A 25,431-nucleotide genomic window follows, 5' to 3' on the forward strand; every position below is an offset into this window, starting at 1 on the left:
GCACAGCTCTTCTTCTTCGGCTATTGAAATCTGATTAAAGGGTTTGTGGTGCCACCTAAATACTAGCGTTAGGGGTGTTACACGGGAGTGACAGGGGCCAATGGGTCGTTTACATGGGGTGTCTACACCCACTATTATGCCACCCTCCTGTGGTAGGAGGGCATTGCCCTAGCCTGGATTACATCATTACCACCATCTTCAAGATGGTGGGCACTGAAAAAATGTGCTTCACTTTGCCTTCTGCATCAAAGGGGTGGATTTGGCAATGGGGGGCACAACTACTACTCTTACTTCGTTTTCTGGCCAGTTCATCCACCAAGAGCAAGGGTTTAAATCTGGGGCTGCTATCTGCTGTTAGCAGCAGATGCTGGGGTTGCAGTACAAAGGTGGCAAGGCATTTTAATCTTCCCTCTCGAGCTCTCTGCTCATCCTGGGGGAGGAGATGTGACTCCTCTTCCCAGGATGTGCTTTGTTTCTGGCCTCAGAGAGCAGGGGCTCTGGTGGTGGTGGCCGGCACCTATAGCCAGTCGGAGACCACATCAGGATTGGAAGGTTTTCAGGGGCACCTCTGAGGTACCCTCTGGGTACATATTTCAGTAAATCCCACACTGGCATCGGTGTTTGAGAGGAGGAGTTTGGTACAAAACACTCCTATGTTCAGTGCAGCCATCATGGTGCTGGCGAACTAGAGTTGTCCAGTTTACAGCCCATTTACACTCTATGGCTTCACTGCTACCTACAATATTAAGAATAGACCAATATTGTAGGGCCTCATCTACTCATACAGATATGCCCACACCTGAGATAAAGTGCAACCTACCTTAGGGCATGTAAGGCCTGCTAGAGGGGTGACTTAACTATACCTTACGGAGGGCTGCTTGGCATGGCAAACCGGGAATGTCCATGTCGACTTTGTTGTTTTTCTCTTCACCAATGCATGCAGGCTGCAGTGGCAGTTGGCCTGGCAGTGGTGAGGGGGTCACGTGTCAAGAGGCATTTTCTCACCAGCAGTGTCTCTGTGGTTTGATAAAGGGTGTCGAGCGACGTCCTCTCCCGAATGTGACGTCAATGTAGTCCATATATGCCCTTCTCTGATGCGCTGACGTCAGTTCCTTCTTGCGCTAGCAAAGCAGATCCGCACTGCAGTAGTTCGCCCGTTTTTCAGCATATTCAAAGTTGCCCCAGTATTGGAACTTTCATAGATTCCCATGCTTTGTATCATTCCCCGTCGTCGGAATGGGAGCCTCGGTAAATAGAAAATACCTTAGTAGTAAGCACAAAATGAAAAAATAGGCCTAGGCCTCATCTCATTTTGTAGCTTTTGAAGTCAAAGTTGCAGTGCCACCCGCTTTCGTCACCTACCACTGGTCCACGCTCTTCTGTTGAAGTGTTGGGACAACGGTCTGCCCTGCATCTCCCCACCTATCCTGGGGCCAGGGCGTCTTTGTCCCAGATGAGACAATATTATCCATCTTTTCCTTCTGTTCTTGTCATCACCTCCCTCTGGAGCTCCCTCGGGCCCCACGTAAATGCACAAGGTTGTGCCTCGGACTGCCTGTGGGTTCTCCCCCCTGGCTTCGGGTGGATCCTTCACCTTCGCAACATTGGTGAACAGCCCGTGGAGGCTCCCGTCTTCAGCTCCTGCTTCTAGTCTGCTGACTCCAATGTCGGCAGTGGCCTCTTGTCTGCCGGCTCCCATAGAGGTGGTAGTGCTGTTCGAAGCTCCTTCTGACGTCAAGGCGTCGACCGGCTTCGGTTATGGCATCTGATGGAGCCAACTGTCTGAGACTGGATTTTCCTTCTGTGGACCATGGCCCTGGAAGTACTATGGACGATATAGTGCGTTCCCCTCCCATTTTAGACACAGTTCCACCTCCTATGCAGTCTAGATTGTTACTTGACCTGGGTGAAATCAGTGGTTTCAGATCTTCTCCAGCCTCCTGTCCCCTCCTGGTTTGGCTACAGAGGCGAGTTCCGCTCTGTATACATACTCAATCGAGTTTCGGTAGTCCTAGATCTACAACTTCCTTTTGTGGAAATGAAAGTGGGCCATTTAATTTGCGTTCTATATCCTATCCTGTCTAACGTTGAGCCTGTACTTTCTTGTAGTGACTGTATTTTCGATATACTGTTGGGTGCTTGGGCTAAACCGGAAACGGCGTCCCCTGGCCCCCGGGGATCTCTCCTGTCTCTTTCGACACCCCTCTCCTCGGAGCTTTGTGTTTCCGGCTGCTTTAGCCACTCAAAACATTGATTTTTTTTCTTCCGGAAATGGAGGACCGGGAATTAGATGCTAGTTTTAGGTGTTTTCTCCTTCTAGCTCTGCCCTGCTCTCATAGCACTACTAGTGCCCTCATGTACTCCTCCCGCGCCTTGTGGAACTCCGTGCAAAACCTTTTGCCCTCCCTTCCAGAAAAAGCCAGAAATGTTTTTGTCCCCTGGTAGGAGATGGGCAACAAGCTGCCACTCATGGCATTCGCTGTGGTATGGATACCACCGATTCTGTTGGTCGGGCTATGGCCTCTTCCATAGCGCCACATCAGTGTGCATGGTTGCATACTTTCTAGATTTTTGGAGGCTGTGCAGACTACTTAATTTGACATGCCTCCTCCCACTTTGGTGTGCATGTTGACTCTGTTTGATGGTTCAGAGATAGTAATGGTGGTGCGGAGTCTTAACTCTTGTTGTACTGGAGTTGTCGGGGACCATTTGTGTCCTCTTGTTTTGGCTCTTAGCCACCTTCATAGGGCAAAGTACTTTTCTCCCTTCCAGGGTTACACCTGGTGTTGTGTTCCTGCTTTCTGCATGTACTTTTCTTCTTATTTATGCTGTCGGTGACCGGTTTCGTTTGCAGCCATCTAGAACATATATCTTGCATTGTGGTCTCGTAGGAGTCTTTTCTTACAGCTTCTTTTTGGCGCTTGGTTTTTCCTACCCAAGTACTTAATTCTGTGGCAGGTGTTCTGTTTCTGAGACCTTATTTTGTATGCCTTCGGGGCATTTGGTTAGCTATCTATGCACTTAGTATCCCTTATAAGGACTACAGCTTCATCTTTACTGTGCCCCTTATGTCCATATGGGTGACACTGGTACCAAAGTCAGGCACAGTCTTTGGCCTGCTTAACTTTAGTTACGGTCTGTGATCCTCTTCTGTGTGGAACTTCTCTTTCTTATTCGACTCTGATGGGCACATGGATTTTCCCCTACTCCTAATTGTGTTCTCCTTGGTTTCGGCCTGAGTTCCACAACTCCCCTTCCCTAATCTCCTTCTGGTATCTGCATCTTTTTGGCGTATCTGATTTAATTGCTCTGGGTACTGCTTTCTTGTTTTGGCCCTTTTCTACTTTTTCGTGCTCCTGATTCTGTTGTCTTCAGCAGTCTGGTGTTCATGTAAGTGTTGTTACTCTTTTGGTGTTCTACCACCTACTCTGGATACGACCGCTGCCGTTGCCTCCTGCTGTTTTTTTTTTTAATATATACTGGCCACCGCACCTGTGGGGTACCTGTTGTGTCTGCTGTTCTTCCTACAGTTCTCTTCACCTGGGACACCTGTCTCCTTGATTGTTTGGATCCTTATCTAGTATCCTTAGTTTGTAATAGGCTGGGTTTCCCTTTCTTTCCTATATCTCTCCCTCCACTCATGTTTTTGTGGTGTCCCTTTTTCCATGGGAGAGGTTTCACCCGCCTCCTTCCCAACACCCCCCCCCCCTTTTTTTTTGTAAAGGTATTTCATTACTTTTTCTTGGGGAATAACCTATCTTTCCTCAAGTTTCCATGTGGCGTTGGTCCGTTTCTTACCTGTTTCCCCATCTTCCATAAGTTGGGAGATGTTTGATTTTCCTAATCAACTTATCTGTTGCCCTCAGTTTCCGCCAGCCTTTTATTTCCTCTGGCGGTCCTTTTCTTCTTTCGTGGTGGACTTTCCACATGCTATTTATTCTTGCTTCTCCTGCTACTGCCTTCTGGCATCCTTCCTCAGCCGGTGATGTTGATTCTTTGACGGTTGCCATTGTTTTCCTGTGAGTGATGCTTTGCACTTCCTCCTCTTATGTGACATTGTGTTGCAGTTTTCCAGCTAAGTCTTTCTGTCTCCACCTCAGTTACTGTTGTAACCTCTTTAATCACTGTTTGATGTTTTATCTCTGCCCTTCCTTGGTTACTTCTGTTCTTGGAGTATCCCTCGTTCCTCCACTTGTCCTACCCGCTCTCTGGCAGTGGACACGAGTTACCTTCGGAAGAGTGGATATACTTTTGCTGTACCCTGTATAACCTGTGTGTCATGTGGACTATCTATGTTATTTATATGCATGTTCTTCCTTTTATACATTAACCTTTGTTTCTGCATGTACATACCTATCTGTTGAATGGATCTCTTGTAGGTGTCTTTTACTTAAGGTACATATATGTGTGTGTGTTTTGCACATATGGTCTCTGGCCTTCTGTATGGTGTACGTCGCCGCATTTTACCTACACCTCCCTTGGTGCCCTGGCTCAACCTTTTTGATTGTGCTGATCAGTGCTGATCAGTTTACTTCCTTCAGTGAGTGAGTGTGTGTGTGTGTGTGTATATATCTATATATATATATATATATCTATATATATATATATATATATATATATATATATATATATATATATATATATATATATATATATATATATCTCTGAGGATAAGACCGGTTTTCTTTCACCGTTCTTGTTTTTCAAGCGATGCTCTTGAGCATTCATTGTTTTTCTTTCTCCATCAATCTATGATTGTAGGTGCCCTTTTCGAAATCTTTTTCTCTGGATAGATTCCTTGATGACCGGTGGGTGCTCTTTATTTGTTGTATACGTTCACTGCGGCTGAGCATGCAGTTTATGCTCCTTCTATTGGTGTTGAGGCTGCACTCTGGACTTTTGTCCTTGCTCCTTTGCATTCCCAATCGTAGGTGGCTTTCTTTTTTGGGGCTGCCTCTCTTACTGAGCCTATACTGGGTTTCTCAGGATCTTGTAGCTTTCTACTCCCTACAGGCTTCCCATAGTCCTCCTTGGAGATCAGTCCTTCGATGATTATCTTGCTTCGCCTATCATTTTTCGGTTAGTCTGGTCCTTTTCTATCATTTTGGTCGGCTTCTCCTATTTTGGGATCTTTGGTGAGGTCAGTTTACAGCCCCTCCTCCAAGGATGGTATTGCTTAAGTATCTGATTCTAAGATAAGGTATCTGCGGTTAGATGTCTATCAGATGGAGAAGTTACTTACTTTCGGTAATGCCTTATCTGGTAGAGACATGATCTAACGGCAGATTACGTATCAACCCACCCATCCTCCCCATTCTGTGAACTGAGGGCCCTGTGCTGTCCTCGCTCCCCTCTTTCCTTTCTACTGCAGTTCTTTCAATCTGTACTTGTTGATACATGGTTTTTCCCTTTTTGGCACACTGTTTCCTGAGACTGATTCTCTAAGTGGCTTCTCTAAGTGGCTCCAGCGCATTGGGGGAGGGCTTATATGGACACCATTGACTTCACATTTGGGAGACCTCGCTGCAGAGTCGCTTGATGCCCTATGCCGATGCACTGCTGAAAAAAATTCCGGATCCAGTGTGGCACCTGGGGAGGATTCTAAAATAAGGAATCTGCAGCTAGATCTCATCTTTACCAGATAAGGCGTTACAGAAGGTCAGAAATGTCTGTCAGTGAGATGAATTTGCTGTTGTACATGGATAGGACTTAAGTTGACTGTGTGGAATGATAATGTTTGGCTAAGCATTACTCGTTTCGTTAAAAAGTTTAAACTTGATCAGAGACTTAAAAATGTGTTCTTGTATTCAGTTGCACCCATTAAAAAAAACAAAAACAAAAAAACACTACTGTGGACCACAAATTATTAAGCTAAGGAGTAATTTTGAAGGAGGTGGTTAGTTTCAGAGGATGTTCTCTTTGTCTTCTAGACCCATTGTGCTGACCGTTGCGAAGTGTTGGGATCCTTCCCCACAGGGATACTTCACCCTTCCTCGTAGTAAGTGCCGGAGTCTCTCACGGACTAGATTTTCCTACTTTTAATAATAATCCAACCTTGTGTGATTTCTTATTTGTATTCCCTTTTGGTCCGAAGTATCACTGCTGCATTTTTTTCTGCCTTATAGTCAGTCTATTTGTTCACCCATGTCACATCTACTCTGCTTCCCTTTCTTTTGCAGATGAACCAATCCAGCCAATTGACCCAGCAGCATGGGTGTCTCATTCTGCTGCACTCACTGGTGCCTTCCCAATCTATCCAGGCAGCTCCTCCATGAGTACAATCACTTCCAGCAGCTCTGTCACGGAGACCGAACGTAAGTTTTGCAGCTGGTGAGGCGAGGAGGTAACTCATGGGCCTTTCAGATCCCCGCACCCTTGCACAGTAAACTGCAGCCTTTGTGCTACTGTGCATTATCTATTTACTGTAGAATGGCATTCTCCGATACGCCTCAAATCAAAGAAAGGTCTGTTCCTATGCAGATATCCTCTTGCAGTTGTAGGTGTTGGGATTTATGTAATGCAAACCGAGCTAGCAAGCACCAGAGTTTGCAATTTGCTCGCGTACAGAAGGATAATTTTACTCTTGTTTCGTCTTGGCAAGGAGGAGGTTGTTTTTAGCAAAGGTGGATGAGTTGCTTCCCTGATGTTTTATTAACTTGATCTGTAGCTTTAGAAGGCTTGCTACCTCTTATGTGCGCTGTGCATCTGCCACTTGATGTTTCTTAGCTAAGTAGTAGTATTGATGGTGACTGCAATGGTAGGCTTTGGTACTAACTCGTGAAATACCTACATGGTTGTGTTAATGTGAGTGAATTTCTTCAAGGTTTAATTGGGCTGCTGCTCTCAGAGTAATCATTGATACTGGGTTATTGACAGAAGTGCTAGAGGGTAGACAGTTGGCTGGCTCCAGGAGCTAGAAGCCCAGTGTTTGGACAGTAATTGTGAAGTCAGTAACTTCTGCATTTGGCCTTATTTGACGTTAATGGTGGTGAGAATAAGCATGGTCATGGTGATGTTGCTGTGAGCTTTGCTCACCACATCTAAGACTAGATGCACAAGCAGAAGGCCTTGAATTGTTGGGAGAGGATGTGGCCTAATGGCTAGGGCGACTGACCTCTAAGGCAGGAAGCAGGTTCTAGTCTTGGCAGGGACGGTCAACAAACATCCTGTGATTCTGGGCAAATCACTTAATCTCACCGTGCCTAACAAAAAATGAATGTGTCAGTCTGTAACACAACTGGTGCTATGTAAAGCATTACGATACCTTCAGGACTAGTGAGCACCATATAAAACTGCAAAAATAAAAAGTTACTCTGCATTCCTGGGGACTTTTAGATGGAGTTGGATGTTGCAATATACTGATGGGATTTGAGCCAATTATTGGGTGGAACGGCCCTATATAGTTGAACTGAGGGAATAGCTTCTTAAGGTATACTCTGCACAGCCTGAACTGTTATGATCTGTATGGCAATCTCAATCTTAAAAGTGCTGATGTTCATTGTAGGTAAGGAGGAGACCCTGTAAACATTATTCTCAAGCAAGTTAATAGGATCTTTCAAAGAATCTTGTTGTTGATGGTTAGAACGCTATTAGGAGTTTAATAAGACCAGGAAGCAGAGGTCCCATTTACGAGACATAAACATGCATTGAAAACACCTTTGATCATTTCTGCTTCAGTGCTGTCTTAATACTGCCTCCTTGGGGTGATCAAGGGAGTGAACAGTAATTTAACTTTATATTCGAGTGACAACAGACTACGTCATTCAACTTTTGGAGAGGGGATTGTATTTGTGTGCTATTTGGTTGCCTGGCTAGGTTGTGGGTGTATTTTTCAGTAGCATGAAACTTTTCTGGTTTAGTCACTTCTCCAGTCAGGCTTTTCACAATCGTGGTAACGGGTCATCTATATTTCAAATGGCATGGAGGCAAGTGACCATGTCTGAATGAGGTTTTTGTGATTATAGACCTGGATGTGTGCTGCATTTGAAAATGTTAGGTTTGGTGATGTGTAGCTTGATGTTTACAGTGTTTGGCACATCAAGTAGTGCTTTTATTTGCTACAAAATATGCAGCACTGCACAAAAAGAATTTCACATGAACGATGTTGCCAGAGGATGGTGATGGGCAACTATCCTTCAGAAGAAGGGAGGAAAGGGATCAGGTTGAGGTGAAGGGGTGGTAAGTGGTTGATATCCACAAGGGAAGCTCTCCAGCAATGATAGTTAGTTTGGGACATTTTCCTTGAGATCTGACTGGACTAGAACACTTACCTCATTGATGCTGTTCTGAGATTGCGCTTCGTTCGTCTGACCTCTGACTCCTCCTTTATGTACATTCTTGACAGGTTTTGATGACTTCAATCTATCCATCCACACTGACATGGTTTCTGTGGCCAAGGCAATGGCCTCGCCGGAGTCTGGTCTCGAAGTGCGGGACAGAATGTGGCTGAAGATCACAATACCAAATGCCTTCTTAGGTAATGTCAGCCCTTCAGAATCGTGGGATAGTTTTTGGCATGTGGGGGGCAGAGGACCAACCTGGCATGGGGCACAGTGTTTCTCATGAAACGCATAAACATGGTAATGTTCTTATCACAGCTCCACATATCTGTGGCAGCATGTTGGTTGTGGCACTTTGGTTAAGGTTTTTTATTTTGCTTTTTGGTAAACCTTAGCACAGAAACATTGTTGGTGTGTTAACTCCAATTCCCCAGTCCTTCCTCACTTTTCTGACCATGTGTAACCATACCTATGTCCCACTACAGGTTCAGATGTGGTAGACTGGCTCTACCACCATGTTGAAGGCTTCCAGGACAGACGAGAGGCTCGAAAATATGCCAGCAATCTTCTAAAGGCAGGCTTTATACGGCACACAGTCAACAAGATCACCTTTTCTGAGCAGTGTTACTATATCTTTGGGGATTTCAGCGGCTGTGAAAACTGTAAGGATACCCCCACTACTTCTCCCTTCTCTGCCACCTTCTGTGTTGGGCACATTTTGGGGGGAGGAACATATTTCGCTTTTGCTCCAACCATAATGGTTTGCTAATTATATATTGCTTGCTGCCACTGACATGTCTTGAAAAATCTAAGGCTAACTCTGGTTCATGCAGGAAATATAGCTACAAGCATGTCTCTTTCAAATCAAATCAAAACGGCTTTATTCGGTGACAACAAGGCAAACACCGTAAAAGTAAACTAACACATGTGTATCTAAAAGAGAATACATTCTCACTGTATTTCAGGAGGGAAGATTAATTATTATAAAATATGTGCAAATTTAGACTTCATGGGGAAAATAACACAATAAAATAACAAATCCATTTTTCAAAAATCCATAAAATACAATCTGCCACTAACTCATACAATAAAGTGCAAGTGCGATCAGTGCAAAAGAATGCGATTAAGGAATAGTATTACTCATCATCTTTTTCATACAGTAGAGCGTCCAAAAGTGCATAATCTTTTCTTTTTCTAATTGATTGTTGTATGAAGCAGATTACAGAGCTTATAATTTTCATAGTGTCCTAGCTGCATATAAAATTAAACGTATCCTTAGTCTTTCAAAGGTCTCAAATGTAAGCAGTCCTGCTGAGTATGCAACTATCTAGTCCAAATGAAGGTTGCATACAGCATTCACTGAGCCCCTGGGTTTCCTGGTTTTCATGTTTTTGTTGTTCAGTGGTCAGCCAGCTCACTCCGGTTTTCCCAGTTCACTTGCCTCTATGCCCTTCTGCTTTGTTTCATCGTAGTCTCCCTCTTCTCTTTTCAGACATGGTGAACCTCTCACTAAATGATAATGACGGCTCCAGTGGGGCATCAGACCAGGATACACTGGCTCCTCTTCCTCTGCCTGGGGCAACACCTTGGCCATTGCTACCCACTTTCTCGTACCAGTACCCGGCACCACATCCATACAGCACACAGCCTCCAGCCTACCATGAACTCTCATCTTACAGCTACGGTGTGGGCAGTGCAGGCAGCCAACACAGTGAAGGTAAAAACGACTAGCCCTACTGTTTCAAGTCTTCAGAGTAATTCCATTGTTATTAATTTGAGTCCAACAAACACCGGTATAAAAATGAGGGCAAGCCCATAGACGTTTCATCAAATGCTTGCTGATGCCTGACTTGCAAAAAAATGTGTAAATCCTATTGGCTCCATTACAGTATTGTAGAGGTTGTTTTATAATGTGCATGCATGTCCGCTGGTGATAAAACTCTGCTTTTTTTCCCCCAAACTTGTGCAGTCTAGGAGTACCTTCAACCTGGTTTGTAGTGTGTTTGACAGAACAGCAATAGCTTGATAGGGCCATTAAGCCAAGATGGTTAATATTGGTCAGCCTGTGATGTGTGTGCAGCAGTTAGTAGCAGAAAACATCACAAAGGAGGTAGGGGAATGTCTTTCTTAAAACCAAGGAGTATTGATTCTTTTTGACTAGTCAACTCTAGTAAAAGCACCACCATCTTTCTCCTTAACTGGAAAATTCAAAGTACAAACTCACCTTGGACCTACAGCTAGGGAACATAATCCCACTGTTTGTACATTCAAATGGCTGCCAAAGTCAGACTATTATGGGAGAATGTTTTCCAAAGCCTGCAAGATCAGTTAATATCAAGAGAGAATGTGTAAAAAGTATGTCTCGGCGGCAAGGTTTTATAGAGGTTTAGTGACTTAAGTGACAGTCTTTCTGATTGAGACTTCTAGCAGCAGATTGCTCACATTTTCAGGCGATAGACCTGATCCATACAATTTTTAACACTACCTCTACTCGCCAGAAGGTGGTGCCTTGCGGATCCACGCTCTAGAAATGATGTGCAGGGACTATATAGGTGCCTCTTTAGTGCACTGACATTAGTTCCTTTATTTCTGCGCCACAGACATGGGTCTGGCACTCCCTCTCGTTTCTGAGACATTTAACCTCAATATTTTTCAAATGTTCTTTGCATGTGTAGTTCTAGCTCTACATGCTGTGCATACACCTGCTTTCTAGTGTTGGGCTCAGACCTGTGCAAGTTGATTTTCCAAAAAAGAAGCCTTTTGAGTTACAAGGTATGAGTCCACTCATGATTGATAATGCGCAGGTGCATCAGCTCCATTAGTTTTTTCTCTGCCATCAGGTTGACGTGTTCATTCGAGCTCCAGTTTGATGCCGTGTTGTTTTTGCTGGGCCCGTTAGGTTCCCTCAACCTCGTCGGTTGAATAAACAGTGTTTCTGCTTTGGTTCCGTGGTCGAATACTTTGACGCCCAACAGAGCAGTAGGCTTCAGTCACAGAGGCTGTTATTGGAGTTGAAGGAGGATATTGGAGTTGTAGGAGAATAGGACTCTGACGGCGATGAACCCGCACAGCGTCCATCTACAAAAGCGGGCGCCGTGTGTACTATACCCTGCAACCCAGCCCTCAACACCACTCTGAAGCAGAGCATCACCTTCGAGAGTGTCAACGTCACATGTCAGTCATGAGGTCTCTGGTCCACCACTGCTGCAAGGTCATGGTCGGCACTGAGACACCTAGTCTGAGCCGACGTAGGTACATGGTTCGGCATCTAAGCCCACTTCGTTGGCATACTCTTTGACTTCGGGTGTCTCTTTGCCTCCGCCATCGAAGAAACCGGCAAATCCTACCTCTGTATTGAAATCTACGGAGCCAAAGTCGGGTTCAGTGCTGGCAGGCCAACGACCTCCCTCTGTGTCCAGAAAGCCAACATCCAGTTCAGCATCCTCAGTTGGTTCTGAAGAGCAGGATCAACCCATCCTCCAGTGCCTCCTAGAGGAGCTCAATATCTGGCAACAACGGATTTACATTCAGCCTGGGACTGGACAAATTCTGGCTAATCAAAATACTCTGTCCCTCCAAAGAAGATATTGACTTTTGAGGAGGCCATGACTCTATCCTCAGTCGATGCCTAAAAAGCCTTGGCACCACTATAAGAGCACATCCCCCCTCCCCCCACACACACCTCCTGCGCTACGCCTGCTTCCGCCAGAAACTTTGCACTCTTCCTATTGCCGCCTTCTCCACTGCACCAACCCTCTCAGCCACTACCAGTGGGCCCTTTACCAGAGTTGTCTCAGGGTTCCCTATTTCAGGGCTTGTGGGGGACAGTTCTAAGTCACCTTTTGACATACCTTATGATCCAGAACGCCACGATGACCCATGGAATGATTATAAGGTGGACACCCCTGGTGACACTGATCTGGATCTATATCCAGCTAAGCCTTCCCCTCAGGACGACACTACTGTGTACCATGAGGTGCTGCAAAGGGCAGCTGCTCAAGCAGCCTGAGGAGGATGATTTCCTTTTGGAGACTCGAGGTCTGAGGTATCTCCCAGTGCTCAAGGGTTGCTCAAACCAGCCCTGATATCTTCATGGAGCCAGTCAAGGTGCAAGTAGTCATGTTTAGGGTGGACAAAGTTTGTCTTCTCCCTCTGACCCTATTTAGGTAGCTGGCTCTGTATATGATATTCCACTAGTTGGTTATTCCGTGCACCGAGTCCATGTGTTCCCCAAAAGTTACAGGGCTCAATGTAAATCCCAAAGTGCTCTATTAGTGCTAGTGTGAGCGAGCAGCCTTAGGCCTAACACAGAGGAGTGTAAGACCTTTATTGCACAACATTGACCAGTTATGGATCCACAACTCGATAAGGAGATCCACAGCAACTTGATAAAAATAAGCTTTGTTTGTATTTTATTTTATGACCAAGATCTTCGCAATAAGGTAAGTACGTTTTTAGATAAAAATACTTTTCACTTGAAATTTTTGAAATTCAGTTTTATCATATGGAGTAAAACAGTAATGTGATTTAACATGTAAGGACAACACTTACAATGCCAGTCTTCTGGACCAAAGGTCAGCAAGGGACAAGTGTCAAGTGAGTACCAAACTGCATCACCAACGGCACAGGGGCAGCCGGGTGCAGAGGTCAAAATCTGAGTTCAGGCCAATGGAGACTGGGGGTGCTTGAAGCCACACCGCTTGCAGGTAAGTAAATCTAATGCAAGAGCCAAGCTTTAAGGATTAGGACCAGCGTGGGGGTGGGGGGGGGGGGACTGAGGGGGCACAAAGCAGCACCAGACATACACCACCAGCAGCAGCGCAGGGGCCGCCTGGTGCAGGGTGCAATTTCAGCTTTGGGCACCCAATGCTCTTCTATGAGGATTCTGCTTTTGACAAACAGGCTGCAGGCTTCGCACTGGAGGTTGCAGAAGGCATATCCATGACAGCAGAGGTAAGTAGAGATATTGGGAGGTGTAGGGGCACTGTCAATTCAGCGCACCAAGGTGCAGGGACTTCCTGTGCAAGGGTGCCTTTAGACGTCCGTCTTCTTACCAGAGCCTGTCGCGGTCAGGGGGAGCCTCTGAATTCAAGCTGCAGTTGTCATTGTGAAGTCCAGGAGGGGGTCTGCCAATGCTGGACTTGAGGTTAGGATCGGTGGGGAGACTTAACTGGACAGGTGAGCCACTATGGCTGTGAGCATCGGGTGCAGAGTGGGTAGGAGTCTCGGTTCCAGCTGGATCTGGAGTCCTTGTAGCTAGTTTCTTCTGGACAGTGCAGCTGTCCTCAGGAGATCTGGTCTTTGTTGAAGAGCAGGCAGTCTTCCTCTGGCCACAGGACAGCCGTTGTCGTCTTTGCAGAGTCTTTAAAGCTGAAGGCAGGCCAGTAGGGCTGGGGCCAAGTCAATAGTAATCATCAGGCTTTGCTGCACAGTGTCTTCTTTGTCTTCCTTCTTCATAGGTTGCAGGAATCTAGTGGTTCGAGGCATGTGGGCTGCTGAATTCATATCTGTGCATAGATCGCCGCCTAGTGTTGGGTCCGGATGATTGCACATTGTTGTCCTGGAAGAGTGTTCGAAGTATCACGAGATAGGTGGCTCCTCCCCTGGACTACAGTGCGCATGGGCATCGGCTCCATCCCCAGATAGTTTTTTTCCGCCATTGGGTTCGGATGTGTGTCGGTTCCCTCTGTCGGAACCGATAGTTGATAACTCTCTTAACTAGAGACCAAAAGGTCTTTAGGCTTGGCGCCGGTATCGTTTTCGTTCGGGTTTACTGTTTTCTCCAGCTCCGAACTCTCGCTGCCCTTCCGCGTGCTGTCGGCACGGACGGGCCTACACGACGCTCCAGACATGGAACGGACTCCGTTTAAACGGTGCCCGGTTTGCAACGCGAAATACTCGCACCTCGACGTGCACCCAGTGTGCAACACTTGTCTGTCGCCGGACCACGACGAGGCCAGGTGCATGGCCTGCTCGAAGTTCCGGTGCAAGAAGACCCTCAAGATTCGTCGGGCTGCGAGACTCCAGGCCAAACTGTCTGCGCCCCCGCCGGACAACATCTTCGAGGAAGACGTCGGAGACGACGATGTCCAGCAGGTTTCGGACTCTAGCCCTGCGTCCGAGGGGGAGGCCTACGACGCAGGGGACGAGGAGTTTGACGAAGCCGACGACGAGGTAGGGGACGACGATACGGCCATTGCCACCGTGGGGGATAGCTCTGAGGAGGAGCACCCCCGGACTGACTCAGGGGTCGACCCCCTTCCTGCGGCCCAGGTCGAGGGATCGCCTTCGGGCCTTACCCAAGACCATGTTATTAGTCCAGCAGCCCCGCCTACGAGCCCGGCCACGGACATTTTGGAGGTGCCACTCACATTTCAAAAAACGAAAGTGAAGCCTTCGGGTTCAACAGCTCCGGCTTCGAAACCGAAAGTGAAAGCCGTACAGAAGGCTCTGGAGGCGTCAAAACCTAAAAAATCCAAAATGGCCGACATGGACAGTCCCGCCAAGATGGCCGACCCGAAGGCATCGGGGTCGGTGCCGAAGGCAAAGTCGTCCGACGCGGCTGTGTCGGCGCCGAAGATGGTCGCGGTCGACGACCCGAAGAAGGCTTCGAAGAAGCGTCAAGGCGATCCCAATACTCTGGCTTCCCCGGCCCCGGCCGTCGGAGCCAAGGACGGTGCCGCGTCGACTCCGAAGACGGTGCCTCTCGCCGACACAACTCCCAAATCAGGGAAATCAAGCGAGGCGGTCACTCCCTCTCCAGCCCTTTCGAAGAAGGTCCAGGAGTCCCTGCAACGGATTCGAAAGGCCGCGGTGCTTCCCGACCCTGAAGCTGGGGTGTCGAAGCCCGCGCAGAAGCCGTCCAAGGCACAAGCGCCTATCCGCTTCACCCTACCGCCGAAGTCGACGCCTAAGACCTTCACTTCGAAGCAGGGGGCTGGGGTGCCCTCGAAAGAGGTGTCGACGCCCAAAGCGTCTCTGGTGGTGTCTAAACCTCGGCTCCAACCACTCGCGGAGGAAGAACGTCGTGAAGTCATCATCGACGCCAATACTGGGAAACTGTCCCTCCTCAAGAGAAAAATCACCACGGAGCCGGTGCTGGAACACTTTCGCATTCCTCTAAAAAACAAAAAGGACTCTGCGGGTACTTCAGCGCCTCTGACGCCGGCGTCCCCAAGTGACCTGCCGCGTTCCCCAACTCGCTCTACTGCGGGGGACGACGACGAGGAGGAGGTCGAGTACAACTATCCGGCGTACTCGGATCCGGAGGAGGAACATGACCTTGGTCTGCCGGAGGCGACCCTGAGGACCCGCAGTCGGGTCAGGAACCGCATCTCTTTGCGGCTAAAACTTCGCCAACGGAGGACTCTGCTGCCTTCAACGCGCTAATCGAGAGAGCTGCGGCTAACCACGATGTCGAGCTGCACTCCGATCCTGTGGATGTGGACTTTTTGTTTGACACTTTCTCTGTGGCCGAAAAGTCAATCAAAACTTTGCCAATGCTCAAGGGAGTGCTCAAGCACGCACAGGAGGTCTTCAAGGAGCCCACTCGGGCACGTGTCATCAATCCACGCATTGATAAAAAATATAAGGCAGCGCCCTCGGATCCAACATATATCAAGGGACACTTGCCACTAGACTCTTTGGTTGTTTCCAACGCTCGCAAGAGGGCGAACTCACAGACAACTGGTGACGCTCCTCCCCCAGACAAAGAGTCGAAAATATTTGAGGCCTCAGGGAAACGGATTGCTGCACAGGCAGCTAACATTTGGCGCATCTCTAACACGCAGGCCCTACTTGCACGCTACGATAGGGCTCATTATGACACCCTAGAAGCATTACTGCAGCACTTGCCTGACCAGTACAAGGAGGCAGGGGAGATGTTAATTCAAGAGGGAAAGCTCATCACAAACGCTTCCATAAAATGTGCGCTAGATGTGGCTGATACGGCATCCAGGGCAATCAACACTAGTGTGTTGCTCAGAAGGCATGCATGGCTTAGGATTTCAGGGTTTAAACCTGATATACAAACAACCATCCTGAACCAGACGGTTAATCCTGACCATTTGTTCGGCCCTGAGGTGGATGCGACGCTTGAGAAAATGAAAAAAGATAGACACTGCTAAGTCTATGGGGGCCCTTCAGTCTCAGCAGTTTCGGGGTGGCTCCTTTCGCCGCTCCAATACCAGAGGCACCTCAAGGGGTCAGGCATCGCAATCCACCCAGTACTACAAAGGCAATACCCAAACCTCGTACACCAACAAGGGTAGAGGTGGCTACAGAGGCAACAACATCAAAGGCAGGGGACGTGGAAACAACAGCTCCAGGTCCACCGCCGCCAACAAGCAGTGACGCCTTGTCACTGCCCCCCGACCACACAACACCGGTCGGGGGGAGACTCCAGCAGTTCCTGCCCGCGTGGAAATCCATCACCACGGACAGGTGGGTCAAGTCTCTTGTCCAGTACGGTTACTGTCTGGAACTTACCTCCACTCCACCGAACATACCTCCAAGAAGCCGTCCTATGTCCGGCGAGCACTTGCTCTTGTTGCAGCAGGAAGTTCAGGTCATGCTGCAAAAAGGCGCTATAGAGCTCGTCCCACTGCAGGAAAGGGGTACAGGAGTTTACTCTCTGTACTTTCTAATCCCCAAAAAGGACGGATCCCTCAGGCCCATCCTGGACCTCAGGCCCCTCAACTGGTATATTCTCTCGGAGCACTTCCATATGCTCACGTTACAGCAGGTACTCCCTCTGCTTCAACAGGGGGACTTCCTGGCTACGTTGGATCTAAAAGACGCATACTTTCATATCCCCCTGCATCCTTCCCACAGGAAGTATCTCAGATTCACGATCCAAAACCAGCACTACCAGTTCAGGGTTCTGCCGTTCGGGGTCACCACAGCGCCAAGGGTCTTTACGAAGTGCCTGGCGACTGTGGCGGCGCATCTGCGACGCCAGAACGTCCACGTCTATCCTTACCTGGACGACTGGCTCATTCAAGCAAAAACAGAACAGTGCGCCGACCACGTGTCCCGCACCATTCATCTCCTGCACGATCTGGGATTCTCTCTGAACTACCCGAAATCCCATCTCCAGCCCGCCCATGTACGACAGTATCTGGGCGCGACTATAGACACTCTGGCGGCCACTGCGCAGCCAAATTCAGTGAGAATCGCCAGTATCCAAACGCTGATCCAACGATTCAGACCTCAACACTCGCTTCCAGCGAAGGTGTTCATGCAGTTGATAGGCATGATGGCCTCCTGCATCTCCATTGTCCCGCACGCGAGGCTACATATGCGTCCGCTTCAGGAGTGCCTGGCACGTCAGTGGACTCAGGCTCATGGGCAACTGACAGACCTAGTGTTGGTGAGCGGTCGGGCATACAACTCTCTGCATTGGTGGAATCCACAAAACCTTTGCAAGGGCCGACCATTCCAAGAGCCTGTGCCGCAGATTATCCTGACAACGGACGCTTCTCTCCAGGGATGGGGAGCGCATGTACTCCACTACACGGTGCAGGGACTATGGACACTACAGCAAAGGAAGATGCACATCAATGTGTTGGAACTGATGGCAATCTTCATGGCCTTAAAGGCGTTTAAAGTACATCTGTGCAACAAGGTCGTGTTGATCCGGACGGACAACATGACAGCCATGTACTACATTCAGAAGCAGGGAGGCACACACTCTCCGCAGCTGTCTCATCTGGCTCAGAGCATGTGGAAGTGGGCCATTCAGAGGAACATCTTCCTCATGGCGGAGCATCTCCCGGGCAAGGACAACCAGATGGCGGACCTGCTCAGCAGGCACAGCCATCAAATGCACGAGTGGGAGATACATCCATCCGTACTCCAACCGTACTTCCAAAGGTGGGGTCATCCAGAGATAGACCTGTTCGCCACAAAGGAGAACGCAAAATGCCAAAGCTTCGCCGCCAGGTTCCCACACCCGCAATCACAGGGCAATGCGATGTGGATGAACTGGTCAGGCAGATTTGCGTACGCTTTTCCCCCAGCACCTCTGATACCGCTGGTGGCACGCAAGCTCAGGCAGCACTCGATGACTCTCATCCTGGTTGCTCCAACGTGGGCTCGCCAACCGTGGTACACCACGTTTCTGGAACTCTCCGTGGTACCGCATCAAAGGCTTCATCTCACTCCCAGCCTTCTGACGCAGAGCCATGGCGACATTCAGCACCCAGATCCGCAACAGCTCAACCTGGCGATCTGGCTCCTGAAGTCCTAGAGTTTGGCTACCTCAATCTTCCTCCCGATTGCATGAACATCATTCGGGAGGCAAGAAAGCCCACTACTAGAGCTTGTTATGCGGCTAAATGGAAAAGGTTTGTCATTTACTGTGTTAACCACGATATTGACCCGCTAGATGCTTCCATTCAAAACATCATTGGTTACCTGTTCCACTTGTATCAATGCAATTTGGCGTACTCTTCCATCCGCATTCACCTTTCTGCTATGGCAGCATACCTCCAGAATAGGCAACACCTGTCACTTTTTAAGGTCCCTGCTATCAAGGCTTTTCTGGAAGGACTCAAGAGAGTCATTCCACCAAGGACCCCACCAGCTCCAGAATGGAACCTCAATGTGGTTCTTACAAGACTGATGGGTCCTCCCTTTGAGCCACTGCACTCTTGTGAGCTTCAGTTTCTGACTTGGAAGGTTGCTTTCTTAGTAGCAATTACATCGCTACGGAGGGTTAGCGAGTTGCAGGCGCTCACCATCCAGGGACCTTTCTTCCAAGTACATGCTAACAGGGTTGTGCTCCGCACTAACCCTAAATTCTTACCCAAGGTTGTGTCTCAATTCCATATGAACCAGACAATTGAGTTGCCGGTGTTTTTCCAAAACCCAGAGACACTGGCGGAGCGGATGCTCCACACCCTTGACGTTAAAAGAGCCTTGATGTACTATGTGGACAGGACAAAAGATTTCCGCAAAACCAAGCAGCTTTTCGTTGCTTTTGCCTCACACCACAAGGGAAACGCTATCTCCAAAGCTGGGATCGCTAGGTGGATTGTGAAATGCATTCAGATCTGTTACGCTAAAGCTTAACGCACTCTCACTATCCCACCGAGAGCCCACTCCACCAGGAAGTTGGGGGCCTCTATGGCTTTCCTAGGTAACATTCCCTTAGAAGATATTTGTAGAGCAGCCACATGGTCTACCACACATACTTTCACTAAACATTACTGTGTAGAAGTGCAGTCCAAACAGCAGGCAGCTGTTGGTCAGGCTGTTCTCAAGACGCTTTTTCAGACTGCTGCAGCTGGCACAGGCGGCCGCCGCTAATGGAGGGACTGCTATGTATTCTATGCACAGATATGAATTCAGCAGCCCACATGCCTCAAACTGCAAATGCTACTTACCAGTATGCATCTGTTCTTGGCATGTAGGGCTGCTGACATTCATATCGCCCACCCTCCTCCCCGGCGCCTGTAGCAGCTGCAGTCTTCATATATATATATATATGCTCATAGCCTGGTCATCACTCACATTCTTCACTCCATCTCTGCCAATGGCTAAAAACAATCTGGGGATGGAGCCGATGCCCATGCGCACTGTAGTCCAGGGGAGGAGCCACCTATCTCGTGATACTTCGAAGACTCTTCCAGGACAACAATGTGCAATCATCCGGACCCAACACTAGGCGGCGATCTATGCACAGATATGAATGTCAGCAGCCCTACATGCCAAGAACAGATGCATACTGGTAAGTAGCATTTGCATTTTGGGCATATGAGCTGCAGATTACACACTATGCATAGATGGTCACCTAGTGTTGGGCCCGATGTTTGCAGTTTTTGTTGTAGAAAAGTCTTTGGAAGTCAAGGGATAGGTAACTCCTCCTTTGGATGATACTGCACATGGGCATCGGCTCCATCCCAAGATTGTTTTTTTTCCGCCACCGAGCTCGGGTGTGTATCCAGTGCTCCGTGTTGGAACCGATTTCCTTCGGCACGCAATCCTCACCAACTTACAGAAATTAAGTTTCGAAGCAAGGGACTCACATCTGAGTATACCCTGCCACACCTGTAGTGGCCAAAAACGATACAGAAAAGGGGGTGGTGATGAACAGAGTGTCACCACCCCCTTTTCTGAATCGTTTTTGTCCACTATAAGCGTGGAAGGGTATACTCAGATGTGAGTCCCTTGCTCATTGCACCATCAGGATTCAAGCAAGCCGGGCCGAAGACGGCTGAAATGCCAGAAACCGGTCCCCGGAAGCTTGTTTCCTTCCCAGTATAAGAATTGGCTTGGTAGTTTGGTCTGCCCTGTTCCCATGATGCACTGGGCCAGGGTCAGACTAATTTGCATATAGCCAGGTTCTGAGCTGGTATGGTGCAGTGAGCTAAAAAACGGTGATGGATCAAGCCCTGATCTTTGGACTGGGTAAGAGTGGTCTGCTTAATTCAGACACTCTGTTCATCACCACCCCCTTTTCTAAAGGAGTGATTAAGCATGCTCCTGAAGTCTTCAAGGACCCAGTCAGAACTTGGGTCATTAACCCTCGTATAGAGAGAAGATATAAAGCTGCCCCCGCAGACCCAGCATACATTAAAATAATGGCCCAGTACCATTAGACTCACTTGTAGTTTCCAATGCACACAAGAGAGCAAACTCACAAACATCAGGTGAAGCTCCACCACCAGATAAAGTCTAAGCTACTTGACACATCAGGGAAAAGAACGGCGTCTCAAGCAGCAAACATGTGACGATCGCCAATACACAGGCATTATTAGCCAGATATGACCGGGCACATTATGACTAATTAGAATCATTAATGAGGCACAGCCCTGATAAGTACAAGGATAGAGCAAATGAGCTTATCTAAGAGGGGAAACCTATTACAAACACCTCTATTCGATGTGCACGTGATGCAGCAGATACTGCCTCTAGGGCAGTTAACACCAGCATTTTATTACGTAGACATGCCTGGCTACGCATATCAGGGTTCAAACCTGAAGTACAAAGTGCCCTCCTTAATCAACCCTTTGATGAGCACCACCTATTCGGACCCAACGTAGATGTATTACTTGAAAAAATGAAAAAGGATACAGATACCGCCAACTCTATTGGAGCCCTGCAGTCGCAGGCTCCCAGACGTTAATTTCTACGCTCATCCTATCGAGGTGCCACCAGGGGATACTCTTCAGACACACCTTCTACCTCATACAAAGCCCCTACACAGTCCACTTACAGCAAGGGCTTCCAAAGGGGTGGTTACAGGGGTAACAATAACCAGGGCAGAGGTAAAAATAACAACTCCTGCTCTGCCTCTACCCCTGCCCAATGACTCTCTCCCCCTGTCCCATTCCACTCCTGTCAGGGGAAGACTTCAACAATACCTGCCAGCCTGGAACATCACATCAGACAGGTGGGTGCTCCAAATAATTCAATCAGGTTACTGTCTAGAACTAACATCCAACCCCCCAAACATACCCCCCAAGCAGCGTCCAATGTCACAAGAACATTTAACACTGCTCAGACAGGAGGTAATATCACTCCTGCAGAAAAATGCAAAAGAAATAGTTCCAGAGCATCAGAAAAACAAGAGTATACTCCCTATATTTCCTAATACCAAAGAAGGATGGATCTCTAAGACCCATCCTAGAGGTCAGACCTCTAAACATTTACTTAGTCGGATCATTTTCATATGGTGACACTCCAACAAGTCCTTCCACTTCTGGTACTAAACGACTTCCTTGTCACTTTAGATCTCAAGGACGCCTACTTCCATATTCCCATCTACACAGTGCACAGAAAATGTCAGATTTGTGCTAGACGGGCAGCACTACCAGTTCAAAGTGCTCCCATTCGGAGTCACAACAGCGCCAAGGGTGTTTACAAAATGCTTAGCAGTAGTAGCAGCACACTTAAGACAACATATTCATGTCTTCCCATATCTAGACGACTGGCTCATAAAGGCCAGCTCATACAGCCAGTGTGTACAACACTCGCGCTACTATTCAACTGCTTCACGAATTGGGATTCACTGTAAATCACACCAAATCGCATCTGCAACACTCGTACATACAACAGTATCTCAGCGCTACAATAAACACCCAACTAATACTAGCTTATCCCTTTCCAGCCAGGATAACAAGTGTACAAACTCTCCTAACAAAATTCAAACCGCAACACTCGCTACCAGCTCGAGTGTTCATGCAGCTCATAGGAATGATGGCATCTTGCATAGTTGTAGTACCTCACGCAAGACTGCAAATGCGTCCACTTCAAGAGTGCCTAGCACGCCAATGGAACCAGGCTCAAGGTCAACTAACAGACCTAGTGTTGGTAGACGGTCGGACTCCTCGTTCTCTGCAATGGTGGAACACCAAAAACCTTTCCAAAGGGCGACGTTTCTAGAGCCAGTTCCTCAAATAGTCATGACAGCAGACGCATCGCTCTTCGGCTGGGGAGATCACCTACTGCATCACACCATTCAAGGCAGGTGGACACCGCAACAAAAGTTACTCCACATCAACCATTTGGAGTTGCTAGCTGTGTTTCTAGCCCTAAAAGCATTTCAAATTCAAATGTCCGGCAAAGCTGTCTTAGTCCGCACAGACAATATGACAGCTATGTACTATATAAACAAGGGGGGGACACACTCTCTGCAGCTCTCAGTTAGCACAGAAGATATGGAGATGGGCTTTTACAACTAAAGATCTTCCTCTTAGTCCAACACGTCCCAGGAGTACAAAACACTATGGCAGATCTGATAAGTCGACAAACACAGCAGATCCACGAGTGGGAACTTCATCCGCAAGTTCTTCACCTGTTCTTTCAAATGTGGGGACAACCTCAGATAGACCTCTTTGCCACCCACGAAAATGCAAAATGCCCAAACTTTGCCGCCAGATAACTACACCCATTGTCCAAAGGCAATGCGATATGGATGAACTGGTCAAAACTATTTGCGATCGCTTTTCCTCTTCTCCCACTACTTCCGTTAGTGGTACGCAAACAACAACATTCCCTGATGCTCATTCTACTCGCTCCAACTTGGGCCAGACAACTGTGGTAACCCAAGCTGTTGCAGATGTCTGTAGTACCACACCAAAAACTAAACCTATCTCCACGCCTATTAACACAGAACAGAACCATGGAGAGATCAAACGCATCTCAGCTCAACCTAGCGATCTGGCTCCTGAGGTCATAGTTTGGTTACCTCAACCTTCCTCCAGAATGTATGAACGTTGTCAAAGAAGCTAGACGTCCCACTACCAGAGCATGTTATGCTGCTAAGTGGAAACTGTTTGTCATATACTTTCAAAACAACCAAATAAATCCTTTAGACGTGTCTATTCAACACATCATAGGATATCTATTACACCTTCAAAAGCCTATACATCTATCAGACTACACCTCGCTGCCTTTGCAGCATACTTGCAAATAGACAACATCTATCTCTTTTTAGAGTACCAGCTATAAAAGCTTTCATGGAAGGACTCAAAAGAATAATTTGAAAGGACACAAACTTTTCGTAAAACAAAACAACTTTTTGTGTCTTTTTCACCGCCACATAAAGGCAACCCCATATCAAAATCAGGGATCGCTAGGTGGATTGGTAAAAGCATACAAATATGTTACCACAAAGCTAATCTTACATTAACAATTCCTCCAAAAGCCCATTCTACAAGGAAAATATGGGCTTCAATGGCATTCTTAGGGAACATTCCCCTAGATGATATATGCAAAGCAGCTACATGGCTTACAACACACACATTCACAAAGCATCACTGTGTAGATGTGCAAACTAAACAACAAGCCACTGTGGGCCAGGCTGGACTAAAAACACTGTTTCAAACAACTGCAACAGATACCGGTGGTCGCCGCTAGGTGTGTGTACTGCTATACAATCTATGCATAGTGTGTAATCTGCAGCTCATATGCCTCGAACGGAAAATGCTACTTACCAGTTTGCATCTCTTCTTGGCATGTAGAGCTGCAGAGTTACACACGCCTACCTTTATCTGTTCCAGTATTATCTTAGATACATATCACATGGACATCACTACCTCTTGTACAGCTCCATCACTTCCCTAATGGCGAAAAACAATCTGTGGATGGAGCCGATGCCCATGCGCAGTATCATCCAAAGGAGGAGTCACCAATCCCGTGGCTTCCAAAAAACTTTTCTACAACAAAACAAACTGCAAACATCCAGGCCCAACACTAGGTGGCCATCTATGCATAGTGTGTAACTCTGCAGCTCTACATGCCAAGAACAGATGCATACTGGTAAGTAGCATTTTCCTTCCTCGTCTGGGGAGCCGCTTAAATACATTTATGGGGCTTTTTAGGGGAGTAGCAGGTAGGGCCAGTGGGCACCTTACCTGGTGTGACTAGACCGCTATTATGCCACCCTCCTTTGGGAAGGAGGCATAGGCCTAGCCCTGATTGGAGTAGTCCCCTCATATTCAAGATGGAAGGATCTGAAAAGTGTGCTTAACTTCTCCTCCTCCGCCTGAGAGGTGAAGTTGGCAAAGGTGGGCACACCTCCTAGCCTTTCCAAGTTTTCCCACCCAAAGTGAGGGGTGTAAACCGGGGCTGCCATCTCCTGCTACCAGCAGAAGCTGAGATTCGCATTACAAAGGCGGCAGGCCTTAAATCTTCCCCTTCGAGCACTGGGCCCATCTTGGTCAAAGAGGTGTGACACCTCTGCTCAGGATGTGTATTGTTTCTGGTCCCAGAGAGCAGAGGCTTACCACCCAGGGGTCCAGAAACGGGTGTGTGGCAGGCTGCCTAAAGCCAGTCAGTGACCACATCAGGGTCTGTAGGTATTTAGGGGGCACCTCTGAGGTGTGCTCTGTGTACATGTTTTAATCTCTCACTGGCATCAGTGGAGATTTATTACAAGGAGTTGTTTGGTACTAAACACTCCTTGTTTCAGTGAACAGTTCATGGTGACTGGGAACTAGAGTTGTTGAGTTTCCAGCCCATGTACTGCTTATGGCTTCCCTGGCACTTGCAATATTTAAGGATTTCCTTGCATATTGTAGGGGCATATGTACTCAGGCAGATATGCCCTCACCTGTGGTATAATGCACCCTGCCTTAGGGCTTTAAGTTCTACTAAAGGGGTGAAGTACGTATACATATAGGCTGTGCTGACTGGCATTGCAACC

At 47.8% G+C, this 25,431-nt stretch overlaps 1 protein-coding gene across 1 annotated transcript in view; it reads left to right on the forward strand.

Moving 5' to 3' along the window:
• Positions 1 to 25,431, forward strand: part of DVL2 (dishevelled segment polarity protein 2) — a 203,316-nt gene that overhangs the window by 171,747 nt on the left and 6,138 nt on the right. Inside the window, exons 10-14 of the mRNA XM_086946102.1 lie at positions 5,931 to 5,998; positions 6,180 to 6,314; positions 8,345 to 8,476; positions 8,765 to 8,941; positions 9,772 to 9,996. Coding sequence (XP_086802228.1) covers positions 5,931 to 5,998; positions 6,180 to 6,314; positions 8,345 to 8,476; positions 8,765 to 8,941; positions 9,772 to 9,996 — 737 coding nt within the window. The remainder of the gene's footprint in view (positions 1 to 5,930; positions 5,999 to 6,179; positions 6,315 to 8,344; positions 8,477 to 8,764; positions 8,942 to 9,771; positions 9,997 to 25,431) is intronic.

Source organism: Lissotriton vulgaris, chromosome 12 (genome assembly GCF_964263255.1).
Source record: "Lissotriton vulgaris chromosome 12, aLisVul1.2, whole genome shotgun sequence".
Classification (NCBI taxonomy): domain Eukaryota; kingdom Metazoa; phylum Chordata; class Amphibia; order Caudata; family Salamandridae; genus Lissotriton; species Lissotriton vulgaris.